The sequence below is a fragment of the Ruditapes philippinarum genome, unplaced genomic scaffold, assembly GCF_026571515.1.
Source record: "Ruditapes philippinarum isolate M1 unplaced genomic scaffold, ASM2657151v2 ctg4552_1_1_1_1, whole genome shotgun sequence".
Lineage (NCBI taxonomy): Eukaryota > Metazoa > Mollusca > Bivalvia > Venerida > Veneridae > Ruditapes > Ruditapes philippinarum.
In genome coordinates this window covers 18,744-34,532 of record NW_026856059.1, presented here as the reverse complement: position 1 = coordinate 34,532, position 15,789 = coordinate 18,744, and the positions used below count along the sequence as shown (strand labels likewise).

At 33.2% G+C, this 15,789-nt stretch overlaps 1 protein-coding gene across 1 annotated transcript in view; it reads right to left on the bottom strand.

Annotated features, from left to right (window-relative positions):
* Positions 1-15,789, bottom strand: part of LOC132745282 (calpain-5-like) — a 34,133-nt gene that overhangs the window by 7,124 nt on the left and 11,220 nt on the right. The window contains exons 6-14 of the mRNA XM_060734157.1: positions 14,902-15,109; positions 12,614-12,765; positions 11,920-12,083; positions 8,539-8,640; positions 6,442-6,542; positions 5,966-6,069; positions 5,141-5,245; positions 756-826; positions 256-375 (exon numbers count right to left, since the gene is read on the bottom strand). Of these exons, the coding sequence (XP_060590140.1) occupies positions 256-375; positions 756-826; positions 5,141-5,245; positions 5,966-6,069; positions 6,442-6,542; positions 8,539-8,640; positions 11,920-12,083; positions 12,614-12,765; positions 14,902-15,109 (1,127 nt within the window). The remainder of the gene's footprint in view (positions 1-255; positions 376-755; positions 827-5,140; positions 5,246-5,965; positions 6,070-6,441; positions 6,543-8,538; positions 8,641-11,919; positions 12,084-12,613; positions 12,766-14,901; positions 15,110-15,789) is intronic.

Below are 15,789 nucleotides of genomic sequence, written 5' to 3'. Positions count from 1 at the left end.
TTATTAAATTGTGCATTTATTGCCAACGCTACTTTTAAACTTTGAATGCGTTGTAATTTGTTGGATACTTGCAACAAAGTTAAAATATTTCTTTCTTTTACATCGCTAGTTTTAAGCTGTTTTAAGAACTACTTGTTGTTAGGTTTGTCGTGAAATTCTGTGCAAGAGATTGAATGTCAGCATTGATCAGTAAATACAAAAATGTAATCATTTCTAAGGCATAATGTGTCTTTGATATACAGACAACAAACATACCATTGTTCCTGTCAGGTATTTCAAATTCTATTTGAGGATTTTGATAATACGTCTGAAATGAAATTTGGCCACCTGCATTATGGCCGCAAGTCCATCTCCCAAATACAGTTTCCGTATGTCCTAAAACATATGATTCAAATCGTTGAAAGTTTGTAAAAAATAAATAGCCGTGCACATATAATATACGCACATGAAAATTATTGTTAAGACTTTCTTACGTACACCGATGTGGTATATATTTTGCTGCAATAAATTTGAATTTATTACTCTTACATATTTTAGAAAAATAATAATAATAATAATAATAATAATAATATAGGTATGAATCTTGCTAGAAACATTGTTTTCGGTTACATGATGGACTTTTCCATTTAATTTACAAATAATTGGAAAGTCAGGCACTTAAACAAATAGAAAAATAGCTTGATCCTTTCGTACAATTTAAAGCTATTTAGTAAATATAGAATAATATAACACTATTTGTCAACTTTTATACTTACTGACAACTACTGCTTCATCTGGGCATTTGAATTCTTCACTTTCCATTATAGCGTATTCACGACCAATTTCTCTGAAAGAAGAATTATGCAGGCATAATTACACATTGTAGTATGTCATGTTTATTAGATAAGTTTTGTTTTAGTTTAAACAATATTTTTATTTATAAGTATTACATTTACATGATAATTGACAAATAATAAATCGTACGGGTTGAGTAGGAAGCTTGAAAAGCTTTTTTTAGAAACTCTTTCCGTAATCACTATCTCAAAGAGTATGTAAAATGGTAACAATTATATGCATTTTTGTGTTAAATATACATCACATTTTCACTATAAACTTGCTTCTTTACATGTACAAGAAAGTTAGCAATTTGCACTCTGGTTTTCGTAACCGAAACGACCTTAACAATAAAGTACATGACTGTATAGACATAAAAAGTAAAGGAAAACCCTATAGCTCTATATCATAAATACACGTAAGTGGTAAATGCACAAATTAGCACGTTTAAACTTATTAAGAAAAATAATAGAACTTTTAAACATGTTTAAAAAAAATAATAAAGAAAATAAAGATATGGAAACGTAAGTTAATTGTTGAAATTGTTGGGTAATAGAAGGTAGGAAATAAGAGACATATTTGAGAGAAAGAAAAAGAAAGACAACAGGAAATGGTCACTCTAATACTATGGAGTAGATGGAACGACTTTATAATATACTTTTGAGAAGATATTATGCATCTAAATCTCTATTTCATATTAGTCGAAATAATAACTTTCTATTACATTTCAAAACGTTTTGTTCTATGTAAATATGAGTGTATATGAAGGAATATTGCTTCATTTAAATCGTCAGCAACTGAATTATCACAATAGAGTAAAACGTTAAGTGTGACAGTTGTTATTTCACTTAAATTGTCAAGGAGGAAATTTCGTTCATCTTGGTACCTTGGACATGAGAAGAAATAATGAGATGTGTTTTCTATGTCGCCACATTCACATAGGGGACTTTCTATTATGTTTTTTGAAAACAAATGTTCTTAAATCTTGTGTGTATAATCTGGTATTTTCTCTTACCTACATAATAATGAGAAGGCACACTTTGGACATCTTCATTAAGTCTTCTTTTGAAAATTGAAATGGATGGTGAATTTCTGTAATTAACAGGAAGATTGTTCCAGTCTTTAATTGATGATGGCAAAAATGAATGAGAATAAAGTTGTGTGTGACAAAATATATTTCTAGTGTTGTCTGCATTTCGTAAATTATAATCTGAAGATTCTCCTACTGTATCGGGAACTAATGAAGAGAGGTAATGAGGAGAAAGATTATTGAACATTTTATAAAAAAGAATTTGTTTGTGTTTGTAGCGTCTTACTTTAAGGGGTTGGATGCAAGTATCTTCATAAAGATTAGAGATAGAAACTAGTTATGTTGTACCGGTTATTATTCTGCAGGTTTCAAGTTGTGTTTTTTCAAGTTCAAATTCATCTTGTTGAGTTATGTTGTCCCAAATAACATCCGAGCATTCCAGAAGGGGCTGAATGAAAGAGATATATAGTTTCAAGTGACTTACGATTATGAATGAATTTCTAAGATCTCATAATATAAATTCTTTGCCAGGCTGTTTTGGTAATATTTTGTATGTGGGAATGCCAATTTCCATCATTAGAAAATGTTACTCCAAGATGTTTGTGTGAGGTCACTTCATTTATTTGCACTCCGTTCATTGTCAATGGGGGGTGAATTGGTTTGTTTACTTTACGAGAGATTATTACTGATTCCGTTTTACTTGGATTGAAGTCTACAAGCCAACCATTTGCCCATTCTGTAATTTTTTTTCAGATCAGAATTAAGAGTCTCCGCAGCATGAAGTGGATTATCAACAATAATATATAAACTTGTATCGTCTGCAAAGAGTCTGATATATGAGTTAATCTCAAGAACAATGTCATTTATATAGATTAAAAAGAGAAAAGGGCCTAGAATGGACCCTTGAGGAACTCCGGCTGAAATAAAAACGGTTTGAGAGGAACCGCCTGACAGAACCACCTTTTGTTTTCTATCACTGAGATAGTCACTAAACCAATTTAAAAACCCACCATTTATTCCAGCACACTGAAGCTTGAAAATGAGACCTTTATGCCAGACACGATCAAAGGCTTTTGAAATATCGCAAAAGACAGCTCTCACTTCTTTTCCATCATCAAGGGCTTTGCAAAATGTATTATATATAGAAACAAGTTGATTTGTTGTTGAGTCATTGGGAACAAACCCATATTGTAATGAAGTCATTGTGTTATTAGCAACAAAGAAATTGAATATATGCTTATGTATAATTTTTTCTAAAGATTTGCTGATCGTGCTAAGAAGTGATATAGGTCTGTAATTAGAAAACAATTGAGGGGTCACCTTTCTTGTAAATTGCACATACATTGGCAAGCTTCTATTGTGAAGGGACTTTACAAGTTGTTAATGATTTTCTGAAAAGATGACAGAGAGGTACAGAGAGTTCTTCTGACAATTCCTTCAGTATCCTGTTGTTGAATTTATCAGGTCCTGATGCTTTACCAACATAGAGAGTTTTAAGAGTATCACGTACCTCATCATAAGTTATATTTATTGTGTCAAGTTTATTAATATTTTGATGTACATGAAAGTTTGGTAAAAACTTATTTTTATCATTAAGTGAGGATTGTGATTGGAAAAATTGGTTAAGTATATTTGCCTTTTCAGTGTCAGAAGTCAATATGGTGCCATTATCATTCAAAATCTTAATTTTACTATTTACTGTTGGTTTAATGAATTGTTTGAGAATTTTCCAGTAATACGTTGTATTTAAATTTTCTACTTTTATTTTTTCTGATAATTGTTGAGTATAATCTGTTTTTGCATTTCTAAGTAGGTGAGTTGTTTTGTCTCTTAATGTTTTGTATTTGTTCCAGTGTTCTATATTATTTGATTTTTTAGCTCTGTCATATGCCCTTTTTCTTTTCCGTATATATTTTCTTATTTCATTATGCATCCAAGGAGGGTCTGTTTGTCTTATAGTAACTATTTTGTTTGGAATGTGTTTTTTTGATAATGTAATCAAGGTTTCAGTAATATTTCTAGCATATGTATCGTTATCGTCACTTTCAAGGGATTCCCAGTTATATGAAGCGGCTTCACGTCGCATATTATTAAATAGATAAATACAGAATCCCTAAAGAAAGCCCAACACGGCAAAATTGAAAATGTTGCAGGCTCGGTTTGATTGAGCCTGTTCATGGACGGTACTGGAAAGTGCAAGTTACCGTCCACGCCCCCTGGCACCGGCTTAAGCAGAATTCAACATTTAAACATGAAATAGGAAAATTTTGAATTTAGAAACATCCGCAGATGTGTTCATACGGCGGTTATCATGGAACCTTCAATGTGACACTTCCGTGCCATTCCTTGAAAAGCGGCGTATGGTAAAGTCGCATTGATCATATTTCCAGATAAGACGTTTAAATGATTAAGCATGTGACTTTTGGCAGTTAAGTAAGAAATATACTGGACAATGATATCTTAGTTGTTGTTCAAGAAAGGGATCACCTACACCCGAAGCATGGACACTACACGAAGAGGAAACAAGGAAAACGTCAATCAGAGAGGAGTTTTGTTTCGAAACTGTTACATATATAGAGTACATTTACATAATTACTATACGTAATGTCATTGCTATGTTAGTGCGGTAATACACTTAAAAGATAATTCACTTGTAAAATAAAATATGTATTAGATAATACAATTAATAGACAAAATACATACACTTCAAAGATAGTACACTTTAAAGATAATACACTTATAATAAGTACACTAATAAGATAATTCACTTATAAGATAGTACACTTATACGATAATACGCTTATAAAATAGTACACTAATTAGATAAACCACTTTAAGGATTATACACTTATAAGATAATACAGTTATAATACGTTTATAATATATTACTTTTATGAGCTTATACACTTAAAAGGTAATACGCTTACAAGATCACTTATAAGATAATTCATTTATAAGATAACACAGATATAAGATAAGCACTTAAGTGTTAAAACACTTATAAGCAAAATTTATGATGCATGTATATGACTCAAGTCTATCAAATAACACATATTGCAATGTAGCATTTGATATACACACTAACAGTTTAGAAATTAACATGTATATGTATTGCAAATGTGTTTCAATTAGACATAAACATGCCATATCGTACCAAAACATATGTTTGTTGAGGTTATGGTTATCAAATATCCAACACTTGATGACTGTGACACAATTGTTTATAACAAAATGTTATTTTTATTTGTTACTCATATAGACGTACATACTTTCCATTTTATAAGAAAGTATTTGTACCTGACGTTATATATAGGAGCCGGCGTATAGACCTTGACCAGGAACTCCTTTTCCTTCCCGGCGTCAAAACAGGACGGGACAATGGCATATTGTCCAGGCTCAACTCTGAAATTAAATAACGTAGAAATTAAGTTTATAAACACGTAACACGAACAGAAGTATATCTTGATACGAATATTATAAGTAATTTGGTTTGTCCATGACACACTTCAAAAATATATTGGTCGGTAGGGGTGTTTGATTTTCTTCTCACCGATGTTCAGGACTTTTTTGTATGAATATCTTGTAAACATCAAATAAAGCTTGTATATTGACATAAGAAGAAATGCACTTTTACACATCTTATAACCATGGAGGCATGTTGCCTTACTAACGTCATTCAAATGTGTATGCAATTGAATGAGCAATAAGGTGTACAAAAAATAACTCTGTTGTCATTAAAAGTTAGTTAAAAGCGGAAATGCTTCTCCTTAAGATAAAGGTGAATATTCCTTTAAAAAGTATAATCTTATGCAGGAAAATAATCATTAAAAACATATTTTTGTTGAAAGGCGGCTATTTTGTTTTGCGTGACAATAGCGTGTTAGCGACTGAATCACTAACGACAAGTAGAAAATCACCACATGACTAATCTTGTCCAATGAAAGTACAGGATGCTAGTTTGATGTTTAATAAAACCGTTAAATTTCTTCCTTTAGCAACTAACATAAAACGAATGGTTTAAATTAGAGTAAAATTTCTTTATTGAAGTACGTACAAAAAGGTGCTTTCACACGAGCTTTAAACCATTCAAAATGGTTAAAGATGATAATACAAGAAGCTTACTTAAATCTCGTGCTCATTTGACGTTCACTCTTATAAACGTTAGTGACCTCTCCTAATAATACCATTACTGCTTGCGGTTCCGAACCAGACCTCTCTCCTAATACCTGAACAAAACATAACATCTTCTTACATCATTTTAACTTGAACAAACAGTCTTCAGTCATTTAAACTGAAAATCCATAAACACTCATTTCGACATATGGTCAATAGTTTTTTTGTATATTTCATTAAGTTTTAATCAAAATATTTGACCATGATAACTTATCGTTGCACCATATATGTAATACTTTCACTCCACTAAATAAGTGTAACATGTTTTTTTAATAGATTTTGATATGATTTAATTTCTAACATTCAGTCGCCGCAGTATAGAGAACGGGTTGTCTCAAAACTGACGGCTAAAAGTTTCATTGCTAGGTCTCAAGAGTTTAACAATATATAACGATAAGAATAAAATGGTATATAAATATATATACCTTGTATAGGTCCACTCGTATTGAAAACTTATTACTATTTCTGTGTTTCAATTTTTGACATATCTGAAGAACTACTGGAACCAGACCGTCGTCGTCCATTCCTGAAATATTAAAAAATAAATGCAATGAAATATAAAAATGTCATTAAGACCAAACTGCAAGTATCGAAATTGCAAAGAAACAAATCGGAAGTAAGATCAAAGCACAGAAGGCGCTGAATTTGTTTGGGTCTCAGAATGTCAGAAAGGTGAAGGTTGTGAGATTATAAACCAATTTGTATAGTGTCACCAATGCTGTTTCCAGTGTAATTACTATAGTAAGACTAATTGCAACACTGCACTGATATTCAATTCAATGTTTATTTGGGAACTGGGATTTGAACTCAAGTCCTCTCGCTTACAAAGCGAGCGTGTAAACGCATCGACCACGGGGAGCTATAAGATAACAGCCTGAAGAAAATACCATATTATTCTAAATTAGAGTTTGTAACCCTTATTGATTTCGATATATTGTGTTCACGGTAAACCTGTTGTTTAACACTGAAGTAAATAATCATGGAGCTGAATATAAGCATGTATATCTATAAGAATAACACAATATTAGAAATCTTTGACCAATCGGGAACTATTTTTTTCTTTACGAAAATTAATGCGCCTGTCATTTAACAATCTTTACGCAGTGATCTCCCCTTAATTTTTCGGCTTTAATGTACATATGAAGGGAAGTAACCGCTTCAAGGAGTTTGGACTATTTTCAGCATTTGCAAATGTCACAGGGTCATTTGTCATTATATATACATGTATATACTTTAACATTATTATATCCTATATGATATATAGTGCATTTCTTATAAATATATTCTTCCTTGTCCATCCACTCTTCATCTCATATTTACTCCCATAGCCTCATTATATCATTCATCATATATCGTACACTAACTATAGTAACTGGTGACGGGCCTCATTTTTTCGCTCATGATTTACCGCCACGCATGCGCACGGCAGATTTGAATTACAGTTGTAGAGTGAAAACCTAACTTCTGTCTTTGTGTTGATTATTTATTTATTTTGCTGCCTCTGTGTGTTTTTACAGGTAATTTACTTATATATGTGTATTGATATATATTCATTCTTCATTTTCTCATTCATCGTTTGTTTCATGATTTTGACGGTTTTGTATATTTATGAAATGCACTGAAGATTTGAATTACAGTTGTAGAGTGAAAACCTAACTTCTGTCTTTGTGTTGATTATTTATTTATTTTGCTGCCTCTGTGTGTTTTTACAGTCTCAATCACAAGAGAGAACTTTATAAAACCCTTCGACCAATATAGAAGGTAACACAAATAAGAACATCAGGCTCTGAAATTTCCCTACCATTATTTGTTGGGTCTGACGACCCAAACAAATAAAAAACGAACCCCGCGCTCACTGTTCTTTTTATGTTTTTGTACAGGTTGGCTAGTTTTGAGATAATAAATGAAAAGTCATGTGGCGTATTTTGGCGATTCAATAAGTTGGAAAAAGCCATAGTATGAAAACCCTTGGCTTTGATTTTTTTACCTTTATTATAAATTAAGGCCGAAACAATTATATTCGTTCTTTCGCATTAACTCATGTTCAAGCACAATGCATTTTAATTACGAAATTATTTCGGTCTTAGCGGTATTTAACACCTGTTTGGAGTTTTCATGCGTAGGAATTGACCACGAAGGCCATAGACACTGACATTGAATAGTCTGCTAGTAAAACATATTTCACAAAGTGAGCAGGTTAGGAGAATCAGTCTTTGACCCATCACTGAAATAACTGAAAGTTTGGAGTCAATATGTACATGTAAAATGAATCATAACCACAGTTGCAAAATATTGACATTGAAGTTTCATACTTATTTATAAAATTTCACATTTCTATTGTTTCTTGCATCTAATAAAAATTCAACTGAACAGAACTTATCTCTTATAGAATTTGATTTGTCCCTGTTTGATTTATATATAATGGCAATATTCAAAATATGAAAACTAACTTTAGCAAATAAGATTATATACAAGTATATGTAAACACCAATGATTTTATAAGGATATCATATTGTACTCACCTTCATCAGGGAGTTCAAACATGTATCGTGGATTGTTTATCTTGTTCTCGAACCCAGCGGCTGTTTCTCCGAACCATTCTCCATATATTGTGGTGCAATGATCTGTGGGGTTAAAGAATTATAAATGTATTATAAAGTCATAAACTTCCGGTTTATTTTGTCATTTCCAGTGTTGAAAGTGTTCATATGATAATCATCATTTCTTTATTACAATAAGCATTCATGCTGGGTAACATTACAATTCAACCAGGACATTTTTGTCTTTAAAAACCCTATTTGGAATTTACAATGAACCATTACTGTAAAATGAAGTATCAGAAATAAACATCATTTTATTCTTATAACATATGTTCGCGCTGCGTTTCATAACAATCCAAACAGCCCTTTGTATCTCAAACTTTGTATCTCAAAAACTCCCAAGCAACGTATTTTAACTCCATTAGCAACCTTTTTCCCCACAAGTACAAGTCTGCACGGAATCAACACGGATATTCATCTCATAATACCACTCGGACGGGCTTAGTCGTTTCAATAGCCCCGCCCAATTTTATCTGCGGAGATAATACAAACTTCTTCTATACAATAACCGAACTGAAAAAAAAAGGAATAGCCGCATACGGCTGCGAAGAAATTACTCTTTATCCATAAATTATTATTTGCAAACATGTTTCACACGTCTGATCTTTTTAGAAAATACGAACAACAAACTTCCTTTGCAAATAAATTGAATATGAAAATAATAGAAAACAATCCAGAGAAGAAGTGTCTGTATATTTTATGCCTGAAATTATACGGTATAATATGCATTGTTGTACTTATAAGAGCCGACAAAAAGCCAAAATCTCGCTCAAAACGGTGGTCAAGCCAACATTTACATGCTAATTAGCGTGTTTTCGTCAAGCGACCCTGCCGTTTTATTTCTGAAATCTCGCTCCGCGTCCCCGCGGGGCGAAGTTTTATGTATCAAACTTCGCCCCGCGTCCTCGCTAATTAGCGGTATTTCGCTCCGCGCTCCTGACATTTTAACTTGTAAATTCTCGTCTTTTCGCTTGGCTAGGCGGGGGACAAAAGCACAATAATAAGCGGGGGCGCGGGGCGAAAATTAAAAGAGAAAACTTCGCTGCGCACCCTGCTAATAAGCGCCGTTTTATTTATTAAATCTCGCTCTGCGCCCTAGCTTATAAGCACTTTTTCGCTCCGCGCACCCGCAATTTTTATTATTTTCTTTAACTTTTCGCATGGCGGGGCCGCGGTGCAAAAACACGAATGGCACAAATCAGCCACCATACCTCAAGATTGATTTTCTTGAAATGTTTTGGCTTATCTGGAGGCATGCATCTTTAAAGTTATTAGAATTATTACAGTTGTAAATGACAAATACGCCTCTGTTCAATATTGCAAAATATCAATCACAATTTTTTGGAACTTTACGTCAAATATCGGATAAGGATTCAATCAGATCACCTCGGCTATTATGCTTCGCAATAGACCTTGCGACATATTGGAACAACTTAAGTCATATTTTGTTCGTGTCAGTTGTAAAAGTTTCAAAATTAAGTAAATACAAACTGTTGTCCATTTTAAAATGATCAATTGCAAAATAATATTAGGAGAAGGTATCGCAAAAAAAATAATCTAAACACTGTGAAACAATGTCATTTGATACTCTGTTATAACATGTTTATATATGCGAGGGTTTACGGGAAGAGCCGAGGTGTTACGATTGATAAGGATCATGACAAATCGGAAATGTACATTATTTTAAGAGCATTGTTTACCTAGTATGCTTTTCACCATTTAAAATGAACACGAACGACAAAAACAAACAAACAAAAGCAAACAAAAAAATTTAAATACAAAATCAGTATTTCCGTGTGTAAACAGGACTTGAAATATCCGGTATATACTTTACGGATATGACAAAAAAGACGTTTATCACTTGATTAGGTAGATATTAATGTCACAATCTATATGTGAATGACTGTAGACTTATTATATTTGTTTCACATGGTGACGTGGCAATAATCAATTTTCAACCAGCAGGCAAAAATTATAAATAGAGATTTTTTTTTTCAGTTCATGTGCGATTTTATGTATTAGATTATATTAATGAGATCGAAAAAAGAAATATGTTAGAAAAGATAATTATATTATTTTATTCCTAAACTATCGATTTGAACATTTAGAAGAGGAATAACAACGAGCTATCAACAATCTAAGTGATTATATAAAAATGACGTAATTTGTTGGTTGAAAGAATGCATCAGTAATTCTATGATTCCAACTGACCACTCCACGAGGCAGTACGGGGATACCTGGATATAGACCCAACGTAGTACAGGGATATATGCCCAAGATAGTTCGGGGATACCTGGATATATACCCAAGTTAGTATGAGGATACAGGGATATATGCCCAAGGTAGCACTAGGATACCGTGATATATACGCAAGGTAGTACAGGGATACCGGGAAATATACCCAAGACAGTACGGGGATGCTGAATACATGTATGCACCCAAGAAGTACGGGGATACCGAGATATTTACTCAAGGCAGTACGGGAATACCGGGATGCTCGAGGTAATACGGATATAGCGGAATATATGCCCAAGGCAGTACGGGAATGTCGGGATAAATATCCAAGGTAGTACTGGGATACCTGGATACATGCCCAAGGCAGTACAGGTATACCGGGATATATACCAAAGGCAGTACGGGGATACCGGGATATATACCCATGGCAGTACAGGGATACCTGCATAAATGACAAGGCAGTATTGGGAATAGCAGTGAATATATTTCTTTTGTTAACTCTCAGTTTCATCCCGCACTTCCCGATGATTGCTGTGCTTTATACGCCTTAAGCTTTCAGGTAAAATAACTTCATCTGCGTTATTGAAGCCTTTAATGGGATTTAAGTTGTCGTGCAAAAGTTCCAAACCATTCTCTGGGAAGGTTGTGGGAGGGGGACGAAGGCAGCTGGAGTTACAGATGATTGGTGCATTACTTACATGCAATGCGTATAATAGCTGTTAAAAAATACAACTACAACATAGAAAATCTATTTTATATTATACACTTACCTAAACCTAGTGGATTTTCAAAATTATATATCACTGAATTAAAACTTATAACAATTTTGATATGTATCATAAAAATATCTTTCATCATTTATCTATTTACAATAATAGCTGTTGCGTTATTTACCCATATTTAAACTTTTTAACAGTATAATCACAAACAAATATAAGGTGAAGAACATGGTTCTCTTATTAAATCAAAATCGCATGTTTATTTAGGTAATTACTGGGCATTTATATGACTATTACAATTACATAATAAAATATTATATCATAGGATAACGCGAGTTGTTTCACTTACTTAGCGAGTCTGTACACCCATCCTTGTCGAAATCAGGAACCAAAGAACACAATGTAACACCGGAAAAATACTTGATAAAATCTTTTAAGGCAATCCAGAATTCACCATCGTCTTTTTTTGCATATGGTATAGTATCCGGATCAACTGTGTTCCACTCAGAGCTCCTGGAATGACAGCAACGTCGCAAATAATTAAAAAAACAAGTGTTTATGTCAACCTCCTTTTCGTGATACGTTTTCTTTTTTGTCTAAGGCCAATCTTAAATATTTTCTGTTCTGTACATAACTCGATTTTCTGAATAAGATATTGTTCTTATCATGTACAAAAACGTTTTATTTCCCTAGAGAATATGTCCATTTCTTTTTTTTAATACCATATAGTTTATAAAAATGAAATAATCTTGTTACTTGCTGGACTCGAACTTGCAGCGGTTAGGCTCTGTGGTTCGCACTACTGTTGAACAACTGAAACATTGCTCTCTGAATCTATCCAGTCGTTACTTTACAATAATTCATTGAAAATCCTCCGGGAGTTCGCTCATGCCAGCAAAATTCATATATTCTTAACCTCTTTAACACCTTTTTACCGACAATTCTTTGACGGAGTCCGCAATCTTATTGAATATTTTGAGATTCAAAAGCTATTTCTAATTCGTCTTGTACCTCAATTAGGAACCAATTAAAACCCCACATACTTATCTGACCAAGGTCCTGTCCATTCCGTATTTCCCCAAGGATTCCGAACTCTAACAAGATGTACAGTCTGTCCGTTTGAATTTACAGTGACGGCATCAGTAAGTGAGTATGCATGATCACCGACAAGACCGAATTTGTCGTTGTATTTTTCCTGTTATTAAACAAAGATATAGAGGATATTTGTTTGTTTTGCATGTAAGATTGAAATATAATTTCACCGAATGAACACCAGATGCAATATTTTCACGAGTGGCGAAGCCACGAGTGAAAATATAAAAAGCTGGTTATCACGAATGAAATATATTTCAATCTTATATGTAAAACAAATAAATTTTCTTTTTATTTCATGCTTTTTTAAGTGATTTCAAGTATTTTTTACTGATTTTCACCGCGTAACGTCGCGCATTCTCCTTTTTGACGCCTTCACATCATGACGTCACATCATCAATTTTGAAACATAGGTCTGTTAAATTCTCTAATTTTGTTACATTTTTAACATGATGTATGATGACATCGACTTTCTTTTCCTAAAGAAGCAAAATTTACGCATGACAGCATTTATTTCTGCCTGTTATTCCATTTATTTATTATTTTCTTTCCATCCGCATTCAAATAAAGTCCGGCTCCAGTGAAGTTATATTTTATAAATTTCACTAGTGGTTTATCAGAATATAATCATCTGATATATTACAATAAAACACTGGAAAGCATGAAATTTGTCCTGAATGTTATTAAGTTTTTGGAAATTTGACCAAAAAAAACAACAAAAAAACTTGAACATCTTGTTTTAAAATCAATCATCGATTCTGCACAAAAATAACTTATATCAATCAACGATTCTGAACATAAATAACTTATATCAATCAATGATGCAGAGGCTGTATGTCTTCAATAAACTCATGATGACAAGCGACAATCATTGCCAGGAAAAATAGGTTTTCCACCATCAACAATATGTTAATCTACGTTAGAAATGTATAAAAGCTTTTGCACAGAAGAGTATTCATAGTTTACATATAAAAACTAATAAAGGACTAAACTCCACCTCCCCTATCCCCCAACCACCACCACCCCAAAAAATAAATCAATAAATTAAAAAAAATACAAATGTAGTTAAATAACAAAACTTGGTAAAAAAGAAATGTATAAAATTGTGTTGAATTCCTAAAGAACATGTAGGAAGATTACACAAAGTTACACAGATATGATTATAAAGAATTTTAAGACAAAAAAAAAACCATAAAGAAATAAAGACACGAACAACTTATGTTAATTTTGTCATCTAACTGTGTATTACATATATTCTACAATAATGACAGAGTGTTCTCCCTTTTACATATACTAAAATAAGAATTTTAATGATTAATTGTAGCATGTTTTTACCTACAGACAGACGCACGGATGGAAACCCAAGGGCTATATATCTTATGTACATTATGTCTCCTCACGACACGAAAAATCTGTTAAAGTCACAAATGATTAAATCACAAACATCGAACGATATGTAACAAGACACTTTGTGACAATTGTTTTGTAAATGTTGGAATAAAGTTCCTTGAATAATTTGTGGAGAGTTGTAAACAGAATAATATCAAAATTTTGTATACATATTACATACCTAATTTGGTAAAAACTTCTGTATAAGTTTGGGCTGAAATCCTTTAAAGTGTCGGCCTTGCCTAGTGGTTTACACATTTGACAAGTAATCTATGGATCGCTTATCCTCGTGGATTCAAAACCCAGACAGAGCCGTTGTTTTCTTGAGCAAGAAACTTTACACTCATTGCTCAGAAATAGTTTGTTCAGGAAAGATTCGAGCTTTAAGCTTCCTACACAATTAAAAGGAGAAACATAAATGTTAATTCTTAAAGAAATTTAGTAGTAGCGTTTGTTTGTTTGGGTTTTACGTCACAACGACACAATACAGGTCATTTGGCGACGTTCCAGCTTTAGTGATGGAGGAAGACCTCAGGTGTCCTTCCGTACATAATTTCAGGCACGAACGGGCATCTGAGTAGAACACCCGACGTTCCGTAAGCTAGCTGGATAGCTTCCTCACATGAAAGAATCCAAAACCACTCGGCCCCGGACGCCCCAGTAGTAGCGTACAAAAGAAATGTTTTCACCCGCACGCAGGCCAACCGATTAAATAACCAGTATTTTCGTCAAAATAAAATCAGTCAAATTCGAAATCCACACTGTAACGACCTTCTTTATCTGTCTATCACAATAATTAGACGGTTTAAATCTTTTTTCCTTTTTTTTAATGGAAAATTATTAAACATACCGGTACTTCAGTTGTAATCATGCTTTCACCCTGTCTGATTGCATTTTTCAAGCGATTGTGAAGTGCTAGAGATTTCTTTCTCGTGGATCCCTCAGCATCTGCTTCAAGTTCATCATTAAAGTCAATGTACTCCGAACAACCTCCAGTAAGAGCAAGGAACGCGTCATTTGAATGACCTCCATATACCGCGTTATAATAACCATGAAATCTATAAATAAACATGACTTTAAGGGGTCATTAAGACAGACCTAGTGTAAAGTACGAAATAAATCGTTGGTAAAAGCACTGCTATTTTATCGCGTTCTCGTATGAAATAATTCATACGGGATAATATTAACTATCTTAGCCATTAAAGCGGGATATTACAAAGAGTTACATGAAAATTCTCGTAACAATTTCTAAAGGGGATTCAATGCACCATTTTGAAGCGTTTATCTATTAGCCTTTTAAGTATGTTGTTTAGTATATTTTTACTAACATTTAAAGTTTAAGTGTTGACACGTGATTAAATACTACTCAAGTCTTCTTGTATTTATTAATAATTGCAAATAATTTCACCGGTTTTTTCTAAATTTTTTATCAAAAAAGTTAAAACTTGAAACCTCCTTAAGCTAGCGTTAGGGTACGTGAATGGAAGCCCGTGAACAGGCTCAAATTTACTGAGCCTGAAACACTCTCAACTTTGTCGTTTTTTGGCGTTCAATAAGGCTTCCATTGTTTTCATGCTCCCCGAAAAATTTCGGGGGAGCATATAGTCGCCGCCTTGTCCGTCCGTCCGTCAGCTTTTCTTGTCCGGGACATAACTTTGAAACAACAAGAGGTATCAACATGAAACTTTGTAGGTAGATAGATCTCATTGAGTAGGTGTGCAGTGCACAAGAACCGTAA